Below are 21,501 nucleotides of genomic sequence, written 5' to 3'. Positions count from 1 at the left end.
CAGGCTCTTCAGGCCTCTTCGAACGCTGCGTCGTGCCAAATCGGGGCCCCTTACTAACACAGGGTTTCCGTTAGTTGGCTGTTGGGCCCTGGCGGACGCTGGGCACCGACCAATGCAAATCGCTGTACAAGGCTCTGTCCCGCTAGGGAAATGGGTCCGCGGGCCCATGCCACCACGGAGCCGTCTGGGCGTTACTGGTGGTACCTGACCGACATGAATACAAAGGCGTCAATAACATCAGACACTATTTTCAGCCGACCGACGCATGGATGAAGATGACTTGAACGATAATCAGCGTAAATATGACTTCTATCAATAATGACCGACCAATGCAATATGCCGGGGAAAAATTTCGATATCTGCATTCAACATGATTTGAGTATTTAAGCAAAGCGAAGAGTTTACCAACACAGAGCTTACCAAGAATCGATGACATTGAATGTCAAGAAATACGCAAACATAGACAGGGTATGGGCTATGCACGATCAACGTTTTTGAACGATCAGATGCTTCAACGAGTATTTTCAAGCAGTGTTTTAGTAGTTCCTGAAGCTACTTACCTGGTACCTGCGCGCCATCTACATTTTACACTGCTGCCGTGGCCGGTGCCCGGGGTTGACATACCCGCTTTGTTTTTTCCTTGCGTGTCTGCACTGCTGCAAGGTAACCTACAGTTTCAGTGTAGTGGTGGCTTGGACAAAATTATGTTGTGCATTGTCTTGTTTGTTGGACTGATTGGTTGCGCGAAGATGTTCTTATTCGGCTGTGATTGTGGCGCATAAGAGACGAGATAATGGCACCTAACAGTGCTGTCCAGTTACGTGCTGTATGTGTATGAATTAGTATGTTGAATACTTTTGCAGGGCACCATTTTTCTCATATTCCATTTCCTTAGTATGACATAATTTAATCAAAGTTGTAAGTCTTTGAGGGACTCAGGTGGATTGTATTGTAAGAAGATACTGGGGGTTGAATATGTAGGCACTAAGATCAGGTAATGGCTGAAAAGATTATATACAATTTGACCACAAAATGGGATTTAAGTCAATGATAATGCATGATGGTTGTGTGTAGGAAGTAATTCCTATTTTGTGCTTGATAAATTTAAGAATTAATGTACAGGATTTGGCATGTTTTCAATAACCTAAAGGGCAGCATCAGCAATTGGTAAATATTTTTTATTGAAACAATGTTTCTTCATTTGCTCCAGGCATGTTACCATTGGGCTAAACAGTGCTGGAAACTGGCAAACTTAGATCGGGCCTTTTGTACTGGAATATAGCTGGGCAGCTACCAGTTTTGTCCTTTCATGTTCCTTCTTTGGTGTACTGGAACATAGCTGGGTAACTACTGGTTTTACCCTTTCATGTTCCTTAACATGAAAGGACAAAACTTGATCAGTCATTTGTCTCCTTGGTGTGTTTTATATTTTTATGTGAACAAAAGGTCTGATGTAGATTGCCCACATGGTTACTAAGCAAGCTTTTAATTCATCATTTTGTTAGCTTCAAACAGATATCACTGATATCATGTGAATGCACAATTGGAGACAAAATGGTCTGGGGGTATGTTTTAATTTGTTCACACTATCTGTAATTCTGATGGAATTGTATTTATGGAGTTCAGTAATATGTTATGCTTGTGAAATGTTAATTTAGATCTTACCTCACAACTTAACATAACAGGCTTCCAAGTTTGACTACCAAAACCTGCCTATCTATCACAGTTGTCTATCTTCGTATCATGGGCCTGTGCACATAACCCAAGGATGGCAATAGATGTACTCAACCTGGTATACCAGCTGCAAAATATGTTGGCAAGTCTTTGAAAGCCTTGTTGCTCCAGCTAGCATTGGGCAACCTAAACTTCATTGCTGCCCACTGACCGGTCTAAAAAACATGGTAGATCTTTCAATAATTAGCCTTCACCCGCAATTTGACTTTCAACCCAGGAAAACTACTGCTGCTTTAACATATCTTTTTGGAAACTCTGGAATTTGGCATCAGTAAAAAAGGACAGTATTAATTGAACAACCAGAATGGTCACTTCAGTCACCAAAATCCACACCCTGCTGAATCACCAGGTGATCACACACACACTGATCACTAGCTAAATCAGTAAGCCGAAAGGCCAGTCTATCACTAGAAAGCTGACTCATACACAAGTGGGGGAGTGGCATCCCAGTGAGAACTCATCATGCAGGGGTGGTGATGCAGCGATTGTGATTATCTGTATTCTCAATCTTGGCTGCATCTATGTGTACTTGCTATTTGATTTCTGACTTGGATGGTCTGTGGCCAGTCAAAGAAGTCATTCATTATTAGGGAGGTCAAATGGCAGGCAGACCATGCCATGCATTGTGGCACAAGCAACTTTTCTGTGATACTGTTCTGTTCTGTAAGCTTACAGCTGATTATGATGGCCATGGTTATGTGAGCAGGCTCTTTTAATGGGATGGACAGCCAGCTTTTGTGAACTGTTTTTAGGGTTGGCTGGAACAGACCACCCAACCCACTCCTAACTGTAAAAGGTTTCTGCCAATCTTGACAATGTAAGTTGACACAATTGCCAAAGTGCAATGATCCATGAGTGCCCACCACCGGAAGCTTCAATGTTTACTCCAAACTGGTGAATCCCACCAGTTGCAAGGTCTTCAGCCTGCTGGCCCTTATAAGAATTTCAGAGTAGTCAGAAAGTTGGGGTTTGCTGCACTATTGCCAGACTGAGTGGTATGCCTTAAACATGACAAACAACAGTCAGCATCACTGGTAGTGCTGAGTCTGAGGACTGTCAAATTTTGGCACATGAGTGGTCAGGCAAAAAGGCAAAGAGAAGGAGACAAATGGTTCCAACCTGGTATATAAGCCTAATGTCATGACACCTTGACCCTCTTGATTTCATAAGTTCATCTCAGGAGATTTATAAGAATATTTATTAGTGAAGATACCTAAGATTTATAAGAATATTTATCAGAAGAATATCCAAACATTTGTGAATCCACCAAAAACACCTGTTTTGGAGTAGGTAATCATAGATATGCTGGATAAAACATATTTTGGGCATGGAGGGGGGCTGGGGGTCGAAGCTCAGTGTGTATTCATGACAAAATACTACGCGTAGGTTTGCTGATTGGCTGTTGAAAACTATGCTTGAGTGCGGTGTTGGAAAATTTGACATTTCCTGTTATAATGTATACCAGGAGATTTTGTACTCCAGGATTGTGACTTGGTAAAATGAAATATGTTTGTACTGCAACATGATGCAACAAGAACAGCTTTTGGAATTCTTATTTTGCCTCTTTGTGTCAGGACAAAATAAAACCAGCGCATGCAACAGCTGGAGACTTGAATGTGAGAAAATGAAGCTGTTGACTTTCAGCCAGGTTTACATCATTTATTATTTTTATGAATATGACCAGTATGTTTCAATCAGCTCAGGTCGTCCTGACGTTCCCATGCTGAAGTGTCCATCCTGACTTAATTTTTGTATTTCAGATGTTTCGCTGTGCCCATGTCCTGCACCAGTCGCCACTCACGGCTTCCAATCTTCTCACTGGCGTCAGGTTTACCGTTCGAAATGGAACAAGTGAGTATGCCTAGTTGGTGATTAGCATAAATATCCTAAGCTGTGCAAGGTTTTGTTTTTTTATCAACAGGTTAGAAGTTTATGCAGCAGTAGCACATATTTGTCAGTTTCTTTTTGGTTATGCCAATTAACACCATTAACACAGATCAGAACTTTTCCGTTTTTTTTTTTAAAGGAAGAGCATACCAAATCACACTCTTGTCCATCTGAGCAGTTTGAAAAATCGGTAACAAGTTTGCCAGGCACCTGTGTGTGAGCTGGATAGCTTGCATTTCTGAATTATGATCATAGTTTTAGTTCCTGGGCCTGAATTCAATGAGAACACAATTCAAAGCTGAGAAATACACTTTGAGAAGACTAATAATGTGTCATTTGTTTGGTGGGCTAACCCTTTTGGTGGACGACCCATTGGTCCAAAAACGTGGCTTGTTATCACACTTCAAAGTTCTCATAGAACTTGAATGTTTTCCAAATTCTGAGTATGTTTATGGCTTACAAATGTTCTGAACGAATGATACTGAGCTGTATGCATAGTGCTATGACATAAAGGCGTCAACCGCACGAAATTCGGAACTCAACGCAATTAGGGAAAACGCCATGGGGCTCGAGTGCCTCCGACGTCTGTGATGTTCTCATAAGCTCCCCTGTGGTCGACAAGGGCTGCATTTTCAACGTGGGGTAGACGGCCATGCAGTGACATGCCATATAAACAAGATCGTCATCTTACAGTCCCATACTAATTGTTTCAGAGAGCGGTCGGCGGTTTTACAAGCAGGAGGCGTACAAGCCGGTGACGATGAACGACCTGCCCGTGCCGCGCGGCTCCTGGGCGCAGCTGCACGCGCTGAAGCAGAGGAACTATAACCTGACGCTGGCCGGCGGCCTGGCGTTCACCGGCTTCACGGCGTTTGTGGTGAGCTCACGGCCGGCCTGCGTCACCGGCCGCCGGTGGTCCGCCCGCCGGCTGGACCCGCTCACCGCTGTCTGGCCTAAGGGTCGGAGGACGCCGGTCCTGCTGAGAGGCGCGTGGTGATGGCCTTCGAGCTGTGGGCTTTAGCTACGTATGCCTGTGGTGGGCGGAACGTGGGGGCGGCTCTGCAATCCTGCAGCCAACAACCAGCGAGAGAACCGGTAGTTGAGGCGTCATAAACCTTTCGTGGTTACGTTGTTGACTTATCGGTAATGTATGAAATTGTAGTTTGATGGAATGTAGAATTCGCATCGTGTCACAACTGCATGGCATATGCTGGAGATTTTCACCTGGTTGGCTGTGGTTCATGCAGCGATTCCTCGCTGGTCTGAATTATCTGACCGCACCCTCACATCCGCAGGCATACCAAAGCAACTTGATCGTGTTGAATACGACTCCCGATCTCAAGAAGATGAACATCCGCACGTCTGTCCCCGAGCCGGCGTCCACTGCCGAGAGCGGCGCTGCGCCAGACGACGTCGCGGCGGCGTCGCCTGCGCCGGCCGGCACCGAGGCGGCGCCGGCAGCCGCGGCGGCCGAGCCGCTGCCTGAGGTGCCCGCCCACGTGCCGTACCTTCTGGTGGGCGGCGGCACCGCCTCGTTCGCCGCCTTCCGCGCGATCAAGGCCAAGGACGCCAAAGCCAAGGTTGGTGTCGGCCGTGGGGACATGCAGTGCGCTGGGCCCTGGCCCCGATGCAGGGGCTTAGCCTTGATGATGCCCTGATGATGGACCAATGTTGACACAATGTTTTCTTTGGACGCAAAGTTTCGCAGACATGAACCCGAAAAGCAGCGGCCATAACTCATACACAATTTAAGGGTAGCCCTTCTAATATCTCAAGACATATGCATACAAATGGAACGATTTTGTCGAATGGGCACTTAAGCGTCATTCCAAGCAAGTATGGAAGAAAGGCCTAGATAGGACGCCTCAGCACCATGCCAAACAAATACCGAAGACGGTCCATCAGGGAACCCTCGAGGCTTGTCAAGGAGGACGTAGTGGACGAATGTTTAGCACCTTCAGCTGCCACAGGGGGGGGGGGGGGGGGGGGGGGGCGGCGGCGGATTCAAATCACGATAAAGGCATGGTCTCTGGGCGCTGATATGGTCTCTGCAGTCGCTGGCGCCCCCATGAGAGGGCGCCCGACGACGTACGTCGTGTCGCATTCAAAAAGGAGAAAAAAAGATGTTTGTCAGAGTGAGGCTCCCATGGACAAGTGGTTGTTAAGTTTGCCGTGGCGTGACTTGGCAGGTTCTGGTGGTGACGGAGGAGCCGCACCTACCCTACATGCGACCGCCGCTCTCCAAGGAGCTGTGGTTCTCTGACGACCCCGAGACGCCCAGCACGCTCAAGTTCAAACAGTGGAATGGAAAGGACAGGAGGTAAAGCGTTGATATCGCATCGACCAATGCGCGGGTCTCGTGGAACTGGTGCATGAACTCACGCCCATCATGTCCCCCTCCTGATGTAAGACAGTTGCTTCTTCTGACGTTCTCTGTTGTGCTGCCAATGTGCGGCGTTGCGGGATAACTCGCGGACGCCTCGTGCCCGGCTACGTTTTACGCGATTTTACTGCTCACGGTCTCCCTCTCAGCCGGTGCATGAAGTCTGTGTTCCGAGCCCCCTCAGCCGGTGTGGGGGTCTGTGCCCGCAGTCCCCTCAGCCGATGTGTGGAGTCTGTGTCTTGAGTCCCCTCAGCCGGTGCATGAAGTCTGTGTTCCGAGCCCCCTCAGCCGGTGTGGGGGTCTGTGTCCGCAGTCCCCTCAGCCGGTGTGTGGAGTCTGTGTCTGGAGTCCCCTCAGCCGGTGCGTAATGTCTGTGTTCCGAGCCCCCTCAGCCGGTGCGTGAAGTCTGTGTTTCGAGCCCCCTCAGCCGGTGCGTGAAGTCTGTGTTACGAGCCCCATCAGTCGGTGTGTGGAGTCTGTTTGGAGTCCCCTCAGCCGGTGCGTGAAGTCTGTGTCCGGAGCCCCCTCAGCCTGTGTGTGAGGTCTGTGTCCGCAGTCCCCTCAGCCGGTGTGTGGAGTCTGTGTCCGGAGCTCTGAGCTCATCTCTCTGAGCTCTGAGCGTCAGTAGCGTCAGTAGAGCGTCCGCTGACACCGCGCCGTCGTGTGCCCGCCAGCATCTTCTTCGAGCCGTCCGAGTTCTACTGCCGGCCGGCGGAGCTGCCCGAACGCGAGAACGGCGGCGTGGCCGTGCTGGCCGGCCGGCGGGTCGTCAAGCTGGACGTGATCAAGCGGCGCGCCTACCTGGACGACGGCTCGGAGATCACCTACGACAAGTGTCTGCTGGCCACCGGTGCGTCTGGCCGGGACGGCCGGGTATACCGGTGCAGATAATGCGCGAGGGGGGGGGGGGGGCTGTAGTGTACTATGTATGCAGGGAGTTTGCTTACACCCTTACCTGTGCTGTCAGGTTCTGTCAGTCAGGTTTCGGTACCCAGAATTAAGACATGCTAGGGTATTTGACTGCGCTCTGGACTGAGCATCTCTGGTTTGATATGTACCGACCAGTCAAATGAACAAATTGTTCTTTGATTTTAACACGTGAGTCGTTAGCATAATTAAGTCTTTTACACGGTTAAAGGTGGCGGTCGCGAGTCAGCCGACTGTCCCGCACTCGTGAGATGTCATCGTTCGAGTCTGAGCACAGCTGCAGATCAGTTTGATGTTGCCACGTCACCGGTCGGTGGCCAGTTGTGCGCCAGCCGGGCGGCCAGCGGTGGCGCCGCCGCACGCACGTCCCTGGATAGGGTGGCCCCGACGCGCCGGAACAACGTCACAGCATTGGCTGCACCTGTTATATGCCCGTCCCCTGTGGCAAACCGGCTACCCAAGTGGTGTTCCTTGCCATCGGCATCAGCCGGTGGGACGACAGACGGGACGGGAGACCGGCGAGACGACAAGCGGGATGGGGGACCGGCGGGACGGCAGACGGAACTGGGGACCGGCGAGAGGACAGACGGACGAGGGACTGGCAGAACGGCAGACGGGACTGGGGACTGGCGGGCGACAGACGGACGGCCGCGACCTCACGGCTCGCCCCGTGTCGTGACTCCACTAACCGTGAGGCTCGCCCCATGTGACTGTACTAACTGTGCGGCTTGTCACTCCACTCACTGTGCGGCTTGTCACTCCACCCACTGTGCGGCTCGCCAGTCACTCCACCCACTGTGCGGTTCGTCACTCCACTCACTGTGTGGCTTGTCACCCCACTCACTATGTGGCTCGTCACTCTACTCACTGTGCGGCTCGTCACTCCACTCACTGTGCGGCTCGTCATTCCACTCGCTGTGCGGCTCGTCACTCCACTCGCTGTGCCGCTCGTCACCCCACTCACTGTGCGGCCTTTCACTCCACCCACTGTGCAGCTCGTCACTCCACTCACTGTGTGGCTTGTCACTCCACTCATTATGTGGCTCGTCACTCCACCCACTGTGCGGCCCGTCACTCCACCCACTGTGCGGCTCGTCACTGCACTCACTGTGTGGATCGTCACTCCACTCACTGTGCGGCTCGCCCGCCAGGTGGCCAGCCACGCTCGCTGCCGGCGCTCGAGGCCGTCCGAGACAAGGTGACGCTGTTCCGCACCATCGACGACTACCGCTCGCTGGAGGAGACGATGCGCAAGGCCAAGTCGGTGGTGATTGTGGGCGGCGGCTTCCTGGGCAGCGAGCTGGCCTGCGCGTTGGGCAGGAAAGGTATGTGCTGGCAGCCTCACATCGGCCCTTCCGCCCACTCAGCACAACGTCCGGACGGGCGAGCTGGTGCCATATCCTCACCGGAGAGGTATCGGCCAGGCCTGCCGAGGCACCGGCTCCTTGTTCATGGCTTATTGCAGCGTTTCATATCTCTGCTTATTAGATGCATCATCACACTTCGTCATCATCTCACTTGACTGCATCTCACTTCATCTAAGCAGGCTAGGTAACAGTCTGGGACCACACCCCATCCCATGGCGCTACTTTGCTCCCACTTGTTAGTGCTATGCTGATCCTTTTTACAAAGGGTGCTCTGAGTGATATGCGCAACTTGGTGGGTTGTCCCAGTGGCGCTCGTCAAGAAGATCGGCTGAATTGTCCTGGCCGACCTGAGCTTTACTTCAGGACGCAGGCACACCCGTAAGACGGGGTGGGGTCCCCCGTGCGAGCGCCTCCGTCCCTGCTTCACCGCAGCCCGTCCGGTCCGCCCCTCAGGCAAGCAGACCGGCCTGACGGTGACCCAGACGTTCCCGGAGCCGGGCAACATGGGCCGGGTGCTGCCCGAGTACCTCAGCAACTGGACCACGCGCAAGGTGCAGGCCGAGGGTGTGCAGGTGCTGACCGGCACCAGCGTGAAGTCAGCCCGCCGACAGGGCGATGCCGTGGAGCTGACGCTGGACGACGGGCGCCAGGTCGGTCGGAGGACACCGGGGCGGGGATGGGAGGCCGAGCCGGAGCTCTCCCGAAGTGTTTGCTACTGCGAACGACGCGTGGGGTGTGATGTGGGTTTAGAGCAGTCTGTCCGTGCTGTCGATAGTGAATACGGTTTGCCACCAGCGCTGTCTGGTCTTGGCCGTACAGAGTCGCCTCAGTTTCTCATCGTGCGCAGTGTTCACCTTCAAATCGCCCATGGTCCCGCACAAGCTGACGGTGCCCGCTGTCAGCGTCAGCTGGCGGCGGACCACGTGGTCCGCTCCCGCCGCTGGTCCCGCGACAGCTGACCGTGCATGGTTTACTCGTCAGCTGACGGCGGACCACGTGGTCGTCTCGGTGGGCCTGGCGCCACGGACCGAGCTGGCCGCCACCTCCGGCCTGGAGCTGGACGACACGCACGGCGGCTACCGCGTCAACGCCGAGCTGGAGGCGCGCTCCAACCTCTGGGTGGTGCGTACAGCGCGGACCGCCCCCGGCCGCCGCATCCAGTCCTTCGGGTGTGCCGCCACCGGGCGCCCATCCCTCTCAAAGCAGAGTGTTATTGTCTGTTAATCAAAGCAGTGTTATTGTTTGGCTGTGCGGATCTGCCCTATGAAATGGATAATCGTGTCGTTTGTTCGTGATGTGCGCCTGACATGGAAAAAATGCGCGACTTGTTGGGAACTCGAGCCGTCTTTATCAGCCATAAGGATCGCTGAGCCGGACGTAGGTCGGTGCGGCTAACCCGGCCCCCTCACCGCCAGGCCGGGGATGCCGCCTGCTTCTTCGACGTCCAGCTGGGGCGGCGCCGTGTGGAGCACCATGACCACGCGGTCGTGTCGGGCCGGCTGGCCGGCGAGAACATGACCGGCGCAGGTAACGGGCCGCGCGCCAGACGAGTGGTGCGGGCAGGCTGCACTGCCGGCGGGCGGGGGTCGGTGTAGTCGGTACGCGCTCGGCTTCTGCCGGCACTCGATTGGCTACAGCTCATGGCAGATCGAGCCCAAACGTGAAGCGTGGAAACGGCACTAGCTGTGATGATAGATGCGGCGTTTCCCATGGTCGTGGGGTTGCGTTTTCTGCCGTGGTAGTACAAGGGCTTCGTGAACACGTGAACAGCTTCGTGAACTCCCGTGAACATTGCCGTACATCGCCGCCTGAGACGGTACTGCGCTTCAGCAGCCGCCTCGGCCTGTGTCGGTCGGGGCGTCCAGACGGCACCGCTCCTGACGCGCTCCCCCCCCCCTCGCCCCTCGCAGGGAAGCCGTACTGGCACCAGTCGATGTTCTGGTCCGATCTGGGGCCGGACGTGGGCTACGAGGCGATCGGTATCGTGGACGCCGCCCTGCCGACGGTCGGCGTGTTCGCCAAGGCCACGGCCAAGGACACGCCCCAGGCGGTGGTGGAGGCCACGGGCGAGGGCGTCCGCTCCGAGACAGAACAGGTGGGCGCCGCGGCGGCGTCGGCGGCGCCGCGCGCGGTGGCGGGCTGGCGGCGGCGCCCAGTGTGTCTCAATGGTGCGCAGTTCTGGTGCGGTGGAGGAATCCCTCGGTCACACTGATTGGTTTTGATATTGTGGGTTTTCGTTGGAGTTGCGTTTTATGAAGCAGAAACAAAAAGGAAAGAAGGAAGAAAAAGCAGACTGCAAACGATCCACGCCGTAAAATCATACGAACCCTTAAGTGGATCGCTCATGTAAGGTTTGCCGTTATCGTGACTGAAAAGGTTTGCTGGACTTGCAATTAAGCGGCGCTAGTTAGGAGACCTGGAACGGGAGCGTCGCTTAGCCCGATGCGCACAGAAAGGTCCGCTGGTAGCTGACCGGAGGCAGCCGAGTTGGCACGGGGAGCGTGGCACGTATGTCAATGGCCGGAAGCATAGCCCGTATGAGAGTGGCCGGGAGCATAGTTCGTGTGGGAATGGCCGGGAGCTTAGCTCGTATGAGAGTGGCCGGGAACATGGCCCATATGAGAATGGCGGGAACATAGCTCATATGAGAATGACCGGGGGCTTGGCTTGTACGGGAATGACCGGGGGCTTAGCTCGTATGAGAACGACCGGGAGCTTAGCTCGTATGAGAATGGCCGGGAGCTTAGCTCGTATGAGAATGGCTAGGAGCTTAGCTCGTATGAGAATGGCCGGGAGCATAGCTCGTCTGAGGACAGCTGGGGACGTAGCCCGTATGAGATTGGGCGCCCGAAATATGCAGTCCTGTGTGGTTTAAATAGCTAAGAAAAAAACAGTCTGGTGAACTAAAATTTGAAATATTTGCTAGTGGGCGCGGTGCACGCACCAAGCAGAGCTTGTAGTTTGCACCACAGGAGTACCCCGGAACACAAAACGACTACTCGCATTCTCTTGGATATATTTCTTAATTGAGAGAAAACCACACGATGTTGGTGCAATCCCGACATGCCCTCATAAAGTTCACGTCCCTTAAGCGCACTGCTGCGAAAGTACGCCTGCGCAATAAACTCGTGCTTTTGAAGCTCAGGCCACAGTGTACCATGCTCGCACTCGGTGCAGGCGTGCCTGTGAATCTGGTGGGCAGTGCAGGCGTGCCTGTGAGTCTGGTGGGCAGCGCAGGCGTGCGTGTGAGTCTGGTGGGCAGTGCAGGCGTGCCTGTGAGTCTGGCAGGCGTCTGACCGGCCGCCCGGTCCGTGTCTGGGCGCAGGCGGCGGAGTCGTTGCCGCAGACGGCCCCCACCGCGCCGCGGCCGCCCCGCCAGGGCGAGGAGTACGGCAAGGGCGTCGTGTTCTACACCAGGGACGACACCATCGTCGGCCTCGTCCTATGGAACGTGTTCAACAAGATGCCCACCGCCAGGAAGGTAGGCCGGCCGCAATGCGCCCGAGCTCAGGCGCGGTGTGGTGTCAGCCCTGCACACACGTCCGACGTTCAGTTACGTGCTTATTGGACATGCCGCCGCACCGCTTCTTGTGAATGGACGTTCACAAGTAACGGTGCAGCGTTTAAGTTCGCGGATGTGCCTGCGTATAAGTAATGGGCTGTGAGGGACTGCGTCAGTGTCAAGCAGGAGAAGCTGTGATGTGATGAAACGCAGCTTGTTCTTAAGTATGATATGGGCAATTCTGCCCCAGGTACGCTTCCAATGTAATTTTGATGGCATTGTTCGCTCGATTTGATGTAGGTATAGACTGTACTGTACGCCCTCTTTCAATTCGGTTTTCTTGTTTCGGGAACTGATCTTCCTCGCAGCCACGCGCGCATCGTACTTTAGAGACTTATCCTCCACTGTTCTTCGCTGTAGTCGGAACGTCTGTTTCAGATCATCAAGGAGGCGAGAAAGTCCGACGAAATCAGCGAGCTAGCCAAATTGTTCAGCCTATACGACTCAGAATGAGCGTCAGCGGGCTGTTAGTGCAAGCGACGCGGACTGGGCGGCGCTGGCGCGGCCACCAGCGGCGCACGGTCGCGCGCCGACCCGGCGGCGGCGGCGGCCTGTCGCCTGCCGGGCCGCTGCGGGGCGGCCGGCTGCTGATCGGCGGGGTGCCAGCCCCCCGGGCGTCCGCCTCCTGAGTACGCTGGTGGGACGCCGCGAGCGGCCGTGCCCGACTGCAGATGTGCCACGGTTGCGCTGTAGTTCGCTGGGCCGGCGCGCCCGGCCGCCAGCGGGCTCAAGATTGTCCGCTTTTGTATACTGTTGGTGTGTGGCTGTACGCCTTGTTACGTGTCGCGCGCACCCGATCCGTGACTCGCAATGCGGTGTCACAGGTGTGCTGCTGAAACTTACTTGTCGCAGGTGTGCTGGTGACTGCCTGTAGGGGGCCCGTGTGCCGCTGAAACTTACCTGATCGTAGTGATTGACCTACAGACGTGATGCATATATTGTAGACAGCACAATATATTTATATGGAGATGGATGCGCTGTTTGGATGAACACTCGTAATCCTGGGTCTAATGTTCGTCAGAGCGCGTTGTCGCTGTAAGCGGGGTCCTGGACCCCGTCTTTATTTTCATGGTGGTTTGAAACATTGCCCGGGTTATTCGATAGCACCGCCTCGTCCGTTGGTTTCTGGCCCTTGACGAGCTTGGCCACCCAATGCTGGGTCGACAAACCCACCGACTGTCCACTGTAGTGGTGCGAAGTCACGCTTCGACGCGAGACACTGCCGTGGAAGACACGCATTTAACATGGCTGAGCAGAGCGACTGGCCTATGTATGCCGTTGAGGGGGCGATTGACCTCAATGTTCCTGGTCACCGATGGTCCTCTTTTCTTTGGGTGGCAGATGTAAGGTCGGAAAAGAGCTTATCTAGGGCATCAATATGTCGGAAGTGACACCACGCCAATAGACAATACAAATTGCCTTATGAAATTACATCTGTGTGGTGAACGTCGACATACACAGCAGAAGTACGCACTGCGTTCGACGCATTCGCACATGAAAGACGGGCGCCACTGGGGGAATGGACTCCTCTTTGCGACTGACACATCAGTGGTGCAGCCAGTGCATACGATGCCTCTCAGTAAATAATGCGTGGCGAACAATCACTGTACGGAAATACTGTGCGAACTAAGCGACGGAAATTTTAATGTCTGATTCCGCTTTACCAAGAACTGGTTACACGTTTTGTTTACACCAAACGGTGGCACCCACCACAAGCTCGCGTTCATGTTTTTTTCTGTACATGTCCTTTGCCACGCGCCGGCTGCCATGCACCCGCGGGTCACGTGAGGGTGCCTGTTTCCTCGCCACCCGTTGGCCCGGCCCTTGCCCATTCCACAGCTACCAACAGCTGCTCGCCGCATTGATTATGGCGTCGGCGCGCGGCGTATATCCGGCGGCGGCCGATGACGTCAGCACATGCCGGCCGGCCGCAGTATGGGCAACTACTGGCCGGGATTTCTCAGCGACAGGTGTGTCCGCCCGTCGGGCACGGCCGTCACTCGGCCGCACGGCCGGCTCCGGCCCGGTGCGCCGCAGCCGGCCGGCAGGGGGCCACGGGCGGTGGGCGCAGGGGACTGAGACGCGCTCGTTGAATGAAGAAGAGGGAGAATTGGAAAGGACCGTGGACCCGGACTGTGCTTCGACGCTGCGGATTGTGTGCGGCCCACTGATTGTGCCTGGTGTTGGAACCGAGCTTTTCGGGCATAACGGTACTTGCTTTCCTTGCAGCGTAACGTAACTCAACGAAAGCGTACGGTGGATACACGCAGTAGACGAGTATCCACATATAAATATTTCAGCAAACCGCAATATTCGTTTGGGTTAGACACATTCTGTGCCATATTGGTCTGGTTGTCGCAGCCCATTGGAATATATGAGGTCAGCTCTTGTCAGCGAACCACCTCTCCGTAAACAGCGTTGCGCGTGGAACCAACAGTGTGGAACCACGTCCCCGAGGTTGGTGGGCAATTCAAGCTGCTTGGGTCCAAATCGAATCTGGAGGGGCAGCCAGAGTGGTGTTTGAATGATAAAAGGTGAAAACGTGTATTGTTCGGCCGACATTGGAAGGACAAAATCCAGATGTTGGAAATATTCAAGAAGACATGTGCCTGCCTGTGCCCCCGCCACCAGTGCTTACAACCACAGTGTCCAGAGACACATGGCATTATGTGCTCAATTCCTTGATCATTTTCTGATGGTCAGATTTGTTCGTGACACATAAATGCCAGACGTTCCAATATGTATTTCAGTGAGTTTTGCGTAACGCATGCTGTATTTTTCGCATCAATTTTCTAAGGCAATCGACTCACATATCCGGGGTGAACACACACAGTCACAGCGGACAACTCCGGTCTATTTCTTTTTCTTGCTGGGTTTCTCTGCTTGGACTTGTTCCTGTGCGGCGAGCATTTCCGACAGCCGGGTCCTGTAGTTCTCCCTCATCACGTCGGCGAAGGCGCGGGAGGTGACAACGGGCTTCTGTTCAGGGCGCGCGATACCAGTGTGAGCCAACTGAACAACGCGTACGCGTGATTCTTGGCTGCCGCCCCTGCGCTGTACGCGCAGCCGTTCGTTCCATGGCGCCGCCGCACGCGCTGTTCACCGTGTTCTACGCGCCGTATATCACATGCACGCGAGAGTCTCCAGCAGTAGTCCTATCGTGTTATCTATTAGCCAGGTATTCACAGCTTCAATTTTGTTTCAGCTGACGACCGACACGTCAAAAAACCAACCAACAAATAAAACGATGAGGATAAATATCTGGGGACCACTCTAACGAGGCGCACAGACAGACAGACCACTCTACGAGGCGCAAAGACAGACAGACCACTCTAACGGGGCGCAAAGACAGATAGATCACTCTAACTGGGCGCAAAGATAGACAGACCACTCTAACGAGGCGCAAAGACAGGCAGACCTCTCTAACGAGGCGCAAAGACAGACAGACCACTCCAACGAGGCGCAAAGACAGACAGACCACACTAACGAGGTGCAAAGTGCGCACGACTGAACACACGGCCTTTTTCTTGGCGTGTTAACAGGATCGCACGTTTCAAATCTCCACTGAATGATGGCGCATGCCAGGACAGAGCCGGAGGCCTCTGCCCCGGGTCGACTTACCATGGAGCCGTGCAGTGACGTCATCTGCTCTACCTTGGCCACCTCTCGGCCGCCATGTTCGCAGGACATGAACGTGTTGACGGCTGCCCAGCGCTGCGCGAACTGCCGAATCCGGTCCTCGTGAAGTGTATTTTGCTCCTCCTGCATGAAAATGAACACGAGACTGAAGGCTAAGCTGCTATCGGCCGAGTTCTGCTTTTCTCCCTCAGTTGCTAAGTACGTTTGTGAGGAGCATTATGCATATAGATGAGAGAATATTAATATCATTATTCCTCGTAGAATAAACAGGAGAGCAGATAGATACATGTGATATTTCGGCTACATGCTTGCATCGAAACAAATATCGGTAGTAAATTCAAAATTACCTGTTTATGTTCATTGACATTTATCGCCATTCTCCTTTTGGCCACGAGCGATAAGGCTTTTATTAATCCCTCATCTCTCTCAACGTCGGCGCGGATATCTGAGCCACTAAACCCTGGAGTTAATGGGAGCAACGCATGCTGTTGAGCTGCTTCCTGAAGTGTATGCGTGCTGAGGGCGCACAAACTACAAGAACGACTACGCGACGCTTTCATTACGACTGCTTTTACTGTGAAGTGGGATCTCAGCTGCCAGTAGTGCTGAGGTCCCACTGAGGTCCCACACTAACAGCCCTGCTGCAGTTAACTGCCCCGAACGCCACTTGCACGCTAGATTATTTGTGGTGTCCCTAGGCGATGGTCGCTGGTTGTGCATAACCGAGAGAACAGGCTTGATAGGACTCCATTGCTGTCTGGAATATAACCTCGGTCCATACAGACCTTGTACTTGTCGTCGTTGAACCGGATGCGGGTGGGTTCGTCTCGCTGGAACTGCTCCGTGTCCACCTCCTGCAGCACGAACGCCGGTGGCAGCTGAGGCTCAACGAACAGCGGCTCCTGCTCCGGTTCCTGCTCCTGCTCCAACTCTGGCTCGGGCTCCGGCTCCGGCTCCGGCTCGGGTTCCGCCTCCGGCTCCAGCTCTGGCTCCTGCTGCGGCTCCGGCTGCGGCTCCACCACCCTGCCTTCCGCATCAGCTTGAAGCTCGAACTCTTCCGAAGCGCCTAACATGCGAATCCGGTCAACCGGTCCAGGTTACACCGACATGAATGCCATCGCCTGTAATTGCAGTTGTTGCGATGATAGCATGCGTGTCGTCGCCTGCAGCTGCAGATGGTACAAATGTGCGGCCGTATTCCGTCCACATCCCCTGCCTTGCAGTTGGTTGCGATGGGTACCATGAACTGACTTACAGGGGCTAGATGCTAACTCCCAAGTAAGCGGTCTATTTGTCAACCTTATGTTCACGCAGGCGTGCTTAACACGACATAACCCTTCTCTTCGCTGTATTATGAGGCTCGCGTACATTTCAATACGTATGAACCGGGGCGCGCCTGAATTATTGTCCCTCTCACTCGTCCGTGTGGCCGCCTTTCCTCACGCGTACCGGGCGAGGCGCGGGGCGCCGCCTCCGAGTGCACCGCCGACAGCTCGTCCGCCTCGTGAGATGATGCTGCCGGCGCCGAGTGGTCCCGGGGTAGCCGACACGTCTTCTGGTCCAGGTACTGCTCAGGGTCAACAGCCATCCACGGTTACAAATTACAAGTGGCTCCCACCTGTTGGCTGTGCGTTGCAGTTTTAGATGCTCGGAAACGGGGCGCCGCGTCAAAATTTCGAACACCGTGGGCTCAAACCGGGGCCTGGCATAGATTCGGTACGCCCAAGCTTTGGCTGAAAGAAAATATCGAAGATAATTTGCGAAACTGTGAGCCATGTGAAAGATTATAAACGGGCAAACATATGATCATGCTCTCAGCATCAAATTACAGTAGCTAGAATAGATTGGCTTCTATGGTATCAGCGCAAGTATACGCCACATTTACGTCAGCTGTGCGGTATCGGAGTCATGCATGAAAATCATGGGCTGTTACCAAGGCTCGAACCTGAGCCATCAAAGCCAAACTGGGTAACTGCACATAGCTGGCATCCATAGTTTCATCGCAGGAGTATGTAGATATTGCATCTTTTCCTGAGTTCCCACACGATAAAAAGGCTGCGATGCAGTGAACATTGCTACCTTCGGTACCGCTTATTGAAAGGCCCTGGTCAGTTCGCGAGGTGGTTATGCAAAACCGAGACCCGCATGTAATGATGCTGCCTTGCTTCATGAGCTATTGTGGAGCGGTCCAATTTTGCACGCCAGCCCACCGGATACGTGTCCTAGAGCACGTCCCCTATAACAGCCAAGCTATTCCTGGCGTCGTCAGCTAGGCAGGCATGCGCACGATCACGACATCCGTGTCGAACCGCTGACTGTCCGCGGCTGGCGGCGCGGCCCGTGCTGACCTCGAGCCGAGTCTTGCGCGCCCTGTCCCCTCGACCAGCGTCGGCCGTCTCCCAGGCAGACTTCTCCAGCTTGATGGCGTTGATGCGGTCACGGTTGTGCAAGAGCTCGATGTCATCCTGGGAGAGGCGGCAGTAGTGGCGAGTTACTTGTGAATGCATAGCAGGGGGACGGTGATCACAATGGTCGCAAGTGACACTACGCCAAAGCACCAACTGCCACAATTTCAAGGAGCAATGGGAGAAAACATACAATATAAATACAGAACATGAAAACATCAGGGCGATTGTGGACGGCAGACGTACTGCGTGCACCTTCATGACATCGTCAGAGCCGCCTCTTAGGGCCTGCTCCACATAGATTCCCTCACGGGTCTGCTCCACAATGTAAATAGTCCGCGGAAGACGCTCTCCATGGCAGAGAATGCACGCCGCCCTGACCCATGTCAGCTGGACCAGGTCGGTGACGTACTGCATGCTGCTCGGCGCTCACGAGGCGCAGTGTCAGGTGCGGTCGGCTGGTGTCCAGGTCAGCCCGGCTCCGGACCGGCTCGGGCGTTGGGACTGCCGGCCCGCGAAAGACCGGGGTCGCCGCTGCCGGCAGACCAGGAAGCGACCGTCAACGTCGCTGCACAGTTAGTCACCGCCGCAGCCCGCCGCTGCCGGCAGACCAGGAGGTGGCCGTCAACGCCGCTGTACAGTTGAATACCGCCACAGCCCGCCGCTGCCGGCAGACCAGGAAGCGACCGTCAACGCCGCTGCACAGTTAATCACCGCCGCAGCCCGCCGCTGCCGGCAGACCAGGAGGTGGCCGTCAACGCCGCTGCACAGTTAATCACCGCCGCAGCGCAGTTGGCCAGCGCCACAGCGCAGTTCTCCAACACCGCAGCGCAGCTGGCCACCGCCGCAGCGCAGTTGGCCACCGCCGCTGCACAGTCAATCGCCGCCGCAGCGTAGTTGGCCACCGCCGCAGCGTAGTTGGCCACCGCCGCAGCGCAGTTGGCCACCGCCGCAGCGGCTCGCGGCCGGGACCGGGCACGTGACCTGAAAACACCGGCCTGAAAATCAGCAGCGCCTCACGGGCCCACATCAGTGACAGCTGCTTGGGTGAACCCCTGAGAAAACCGACTGGAATGCATTCTTGCGTTCAGCGCAGAGGGCGTTTTCTATTCGGAGTCTTGGACGCATCGACCGTCTCACATCACCTGGTGCCTGACGCCGGTACGCGTGGTCTGGTCAGCACAGAATCTCACAGCCGCCTGGAGGTCTCCTGCTGTGGCAGCACCTTGGGCGCCGGGGCCGCGGACAGCCTGACACTTGCCACTGCACAGGCCACCGTCACGGAGTCTGCCGTCAGCGTTACGAAGTCTGTCGTCAGCGTTACGAAATCTGTCGCCAACGTCACGAAGTATGTCGTCAGGGCACGACGCTGCGTGACAGCCAGCCGGTCTGGCCGCGTGGGGACTCACAGTATGCCGAGCGCCACCAGTTCCAGGAGACCGGGGCGAGACCGCCGACCCCGTCCTGGAGGCCACAGACGACAGCCAGATCGCCTAAGAGATCGACGTCTCCATTGACGTGACCATCAAGTGTGACTGCATGACTGAGACAGGCTACGACGTGCCGCTGGGCGGACCCGTGTAGAAAGGCTGATGGCCACATCAGCGGTTACATGTTCATCTGCCCGAACGACGACCACGCGTCGATGCACGCAGCAGACGTGAGGCGGCCTGCGGTCTCTGGCTGAAGTCACCCAGGTGGGCATCGGTGGAGCAGGCGGCGACAACTTGACTATCAGAGTGATTCTGCCGGGGGAGCGACGCCTGGGTCGCCAGTCCAAGACCGCTCTGCGATCAGTATTGGCGTCACTGCACCAGGCAGCAGCCACAAAGTACTTGCGTGCATTCTTTTCTCGACGCCGTCAATGGCGATGCATTTCTCTAGTGGCCGACGAGCCCTAGCAGTGGTCACCACACTGGATGCTGTCCGATCCTACGCGCCATTTGTTTCGCACATTCTGGAAGAAGTACATGACTCAACATGCACGTTTGCACGGACGAGATATTTTCAACATTCCATGCTTTCATGAGTTGTCTTGCTTCTTCATTTCTGTTTCTTACCGCTGAGTGATTCCTACTTGCAAGAAGATGTCAAGTTGACGGTTCTGATTTTCAAAAATAATAATTGCCTATGTGTTGCTCAACCGGACCATAAAAGAATCTGCATGTTACTATCCTTTTCTAAATGGCTCACAAATCTGTAAGGGCTGCCACTTGAAGACAGGAAAAAAAACAGAGCACGCTCGCTTTGGCCAAGGTCATCCATCAGCATCAGCGCATTCGTTCTTGCTTTAACGAGCTGCCTTGATCACCGGGTTGACCGACCCCGTATTCCTCGTCTTGTGCCCCGCCATTCCCGACACCATGTCGCCTCAAGCTTTGACGCTGACCCTACTCGTGGTGATGACGTTCCGGTGCCGGTGCCGCAAGCTCAAGGAGCTGGAGATGATCAGCTGCGCCGAGCGGAACCGCCTGGTGGGAATCGCCAAGCACGACCGGGTGGTGACGGTGGAGCGGCTGCCCGGCTCCGTGGTCAGCCTCACCTGCCAGTTTTGCGGCGAACGTGACGACGGCGCCGCCAAGCGCTGGTACAAGACCAACGACCTGTGGTGCGTGGACGTGGCCGGGCAGGCCGTGGACGTGGGCGTCGGCAAGGCGCGCATCACGATCGGCCGCGACCACACGCTCGTCATCCGCGAGCTGGACGTCAATGACACGGGCATGTACTACTGCTACGACCGCTACCACGCCGACGACCAGCACAAGTTCATCTACACGGTGGACATGCTGTTCCCGGCGCAGACGCCGCCAGTCGAGGGCTCGACGGATCGCGACCTCAAGGCGTACACCGCAAAGTATATCAACAAGACCACCAAGTTCAAGCTGAAGACGTACTGGCGGTTCAAGGACATCGAGCTGTACCTGTCGTGGGCGCCGTGGTCGTCGTGTCACGGCTGCAAGGGCCAGCCGGGCCAGATGTGGCGGATGGGCACGCTGCGACAGCGGCACGTCGACTACGAGCAGAGCAAGCTGGTCAACTCGCGCGGTAGCACTTCCGTGTCATACAAAGTTGGCCTGGCCGCCCGCTCCATGCACATCTTCCTGCACGAGAAGCAGCTGAGCCTGGTGCTGCGCGAGCTGCCCGACTACCTGCAGCGGCGCAATTGCTCCAACCCGCGCCGCTGCAAGAGCAAGAAACGCGCCGCTGACTCGCTGCGCGAGCGTTCGTTCCTGGCCAAGCTGGGGCCGGCGCCGCGCCAGAGGTTCACCGCGGAGGTGTTCGAGGCGGACCCGGCCATACTCGAGTGCCCGTGGCCGCCGGAGAAGACGATGCGCCAAAAGCTGCGCCGCATCGTCTCCGAAACGACCATCGGCAGCATGCTGGGCGTGCACATGGACCGGCCGCGCGACCGCGACATTGCCTGGTTTTACTACAACCGCGCCGTCAACCGGTCGTCGGTGTTCGCCGAGAGCGGGCACCGGATCCGCGTGTCGCGCGACGGACGCCTCATGATCGCGTCAGTGCGCCGCGACGACCGCGGTCGCTACAGCTGCGCCGAGGACGGCATCGAGTTGGCCGTCATCCAGCTAAAGATCA

At 55.5% G+C, this 21,501-nt stretch overlaps 2 protein-coding genes across 2 annotated transcripts in view; one reads left to right on the top strand and one right to left on the bottom strand.

Annotated features, from left to right (window-relative positions):
• Nucleotides 1-584: 584 nt before the first annotated feature.
• Nucleotides 585-12,412, top strand: AIF (Apoptosis inducing factor). Its single transcript, XM_037215030.1, has 13 exons — nucleotides 585-663; nucleotides 3,495-3,585; nucleotides 4,335-4,498; nucleotides 4,917-5,201; nucleotides 5,811-5,941; nucleotides 6,679-6,854; nucleotides 8,083-8,256; nucleotides 8,752-8,948; nucleotides 9,280-9,420; nucleotides 9,714-9,825; nucleotides 10,209-10,393; nucleotides 11,624-11,779; nucleotides 12,239-12,412. The coding sequence occupies exons 2-13, from the start codon at nucleotides 3,495-3,497 to the stop codon at nucleotides 12,311-12,313; spliced, it is 1,887 nt and encodes a 628-aa protein (XP_037070925.1). The 5' UTR covers nucleotides 585-663; the 3' UTR covers nucleotides 12,314-12,412.
• Nucleotides 12,413-14,588: 2,176 nt separating this feature from the next.
• The window catches only part of LOC119092262 (uncharacterized), a 31,636-nt gene continuing 24,723 nt past the window's right edge, over nucleotides 14,589-21,501 (bottom strand). The window contains exons 18-23 of the mRNA XM_037215233.1: nucleotides 18,317-18,438; nucleotides 17,848-17,964; nucleotides 16,949-17,066; nucleotides 16,285-16,565; nucleotides 15,482-15,622; nucleotides 14,589-14,839 (exon numbers count right to left, since the gene is read on the bottom strand). Coding sequence (XP_037071128.1) covers nucleotides 14,714-14,839; nucleotides 15,482-15,622; nucleotides 16,285-16,565; nucleotides 16,949-17,066; nucleotides 17,848-17,964; nucleotides 18,317-18,438 — 905 coding nt within the window. The 3' untranslated portion in view covers nucleotides 14,589-14,713. The remainder of the gene's footprint in view (nucleotides 14,840-15,481; nucleotides 15,623-16,284; nucleotides 16,566-16,948; nucleotides 17,067-17,847; nucleotides 17,965-18,316; nucleotides 18,439-21,501) is intronic.

The sequence above is a fragment of the Pollicipes pollicipes genome, unplaced genomic scaffold (assembly GCF_011947565.3).
Source record: "Pollicipes pollicipes isolate AB1234 unplaced genomic scaffold, Ppol_2.1 Scaffold_3447;HRSCAF=4054_pilon_pilon_pilon, whole genome shotgun sequence".
NCBI lineage: Eukaryota > Metazoa > Arthropoda > Thecostraca > Pollicipedomorpha > Pollicipedidae > Pollicipes > Pollicipes pollicipes.
This window is presented reverse-complemented; position numbering and strand designations above follow the sequence as displayed.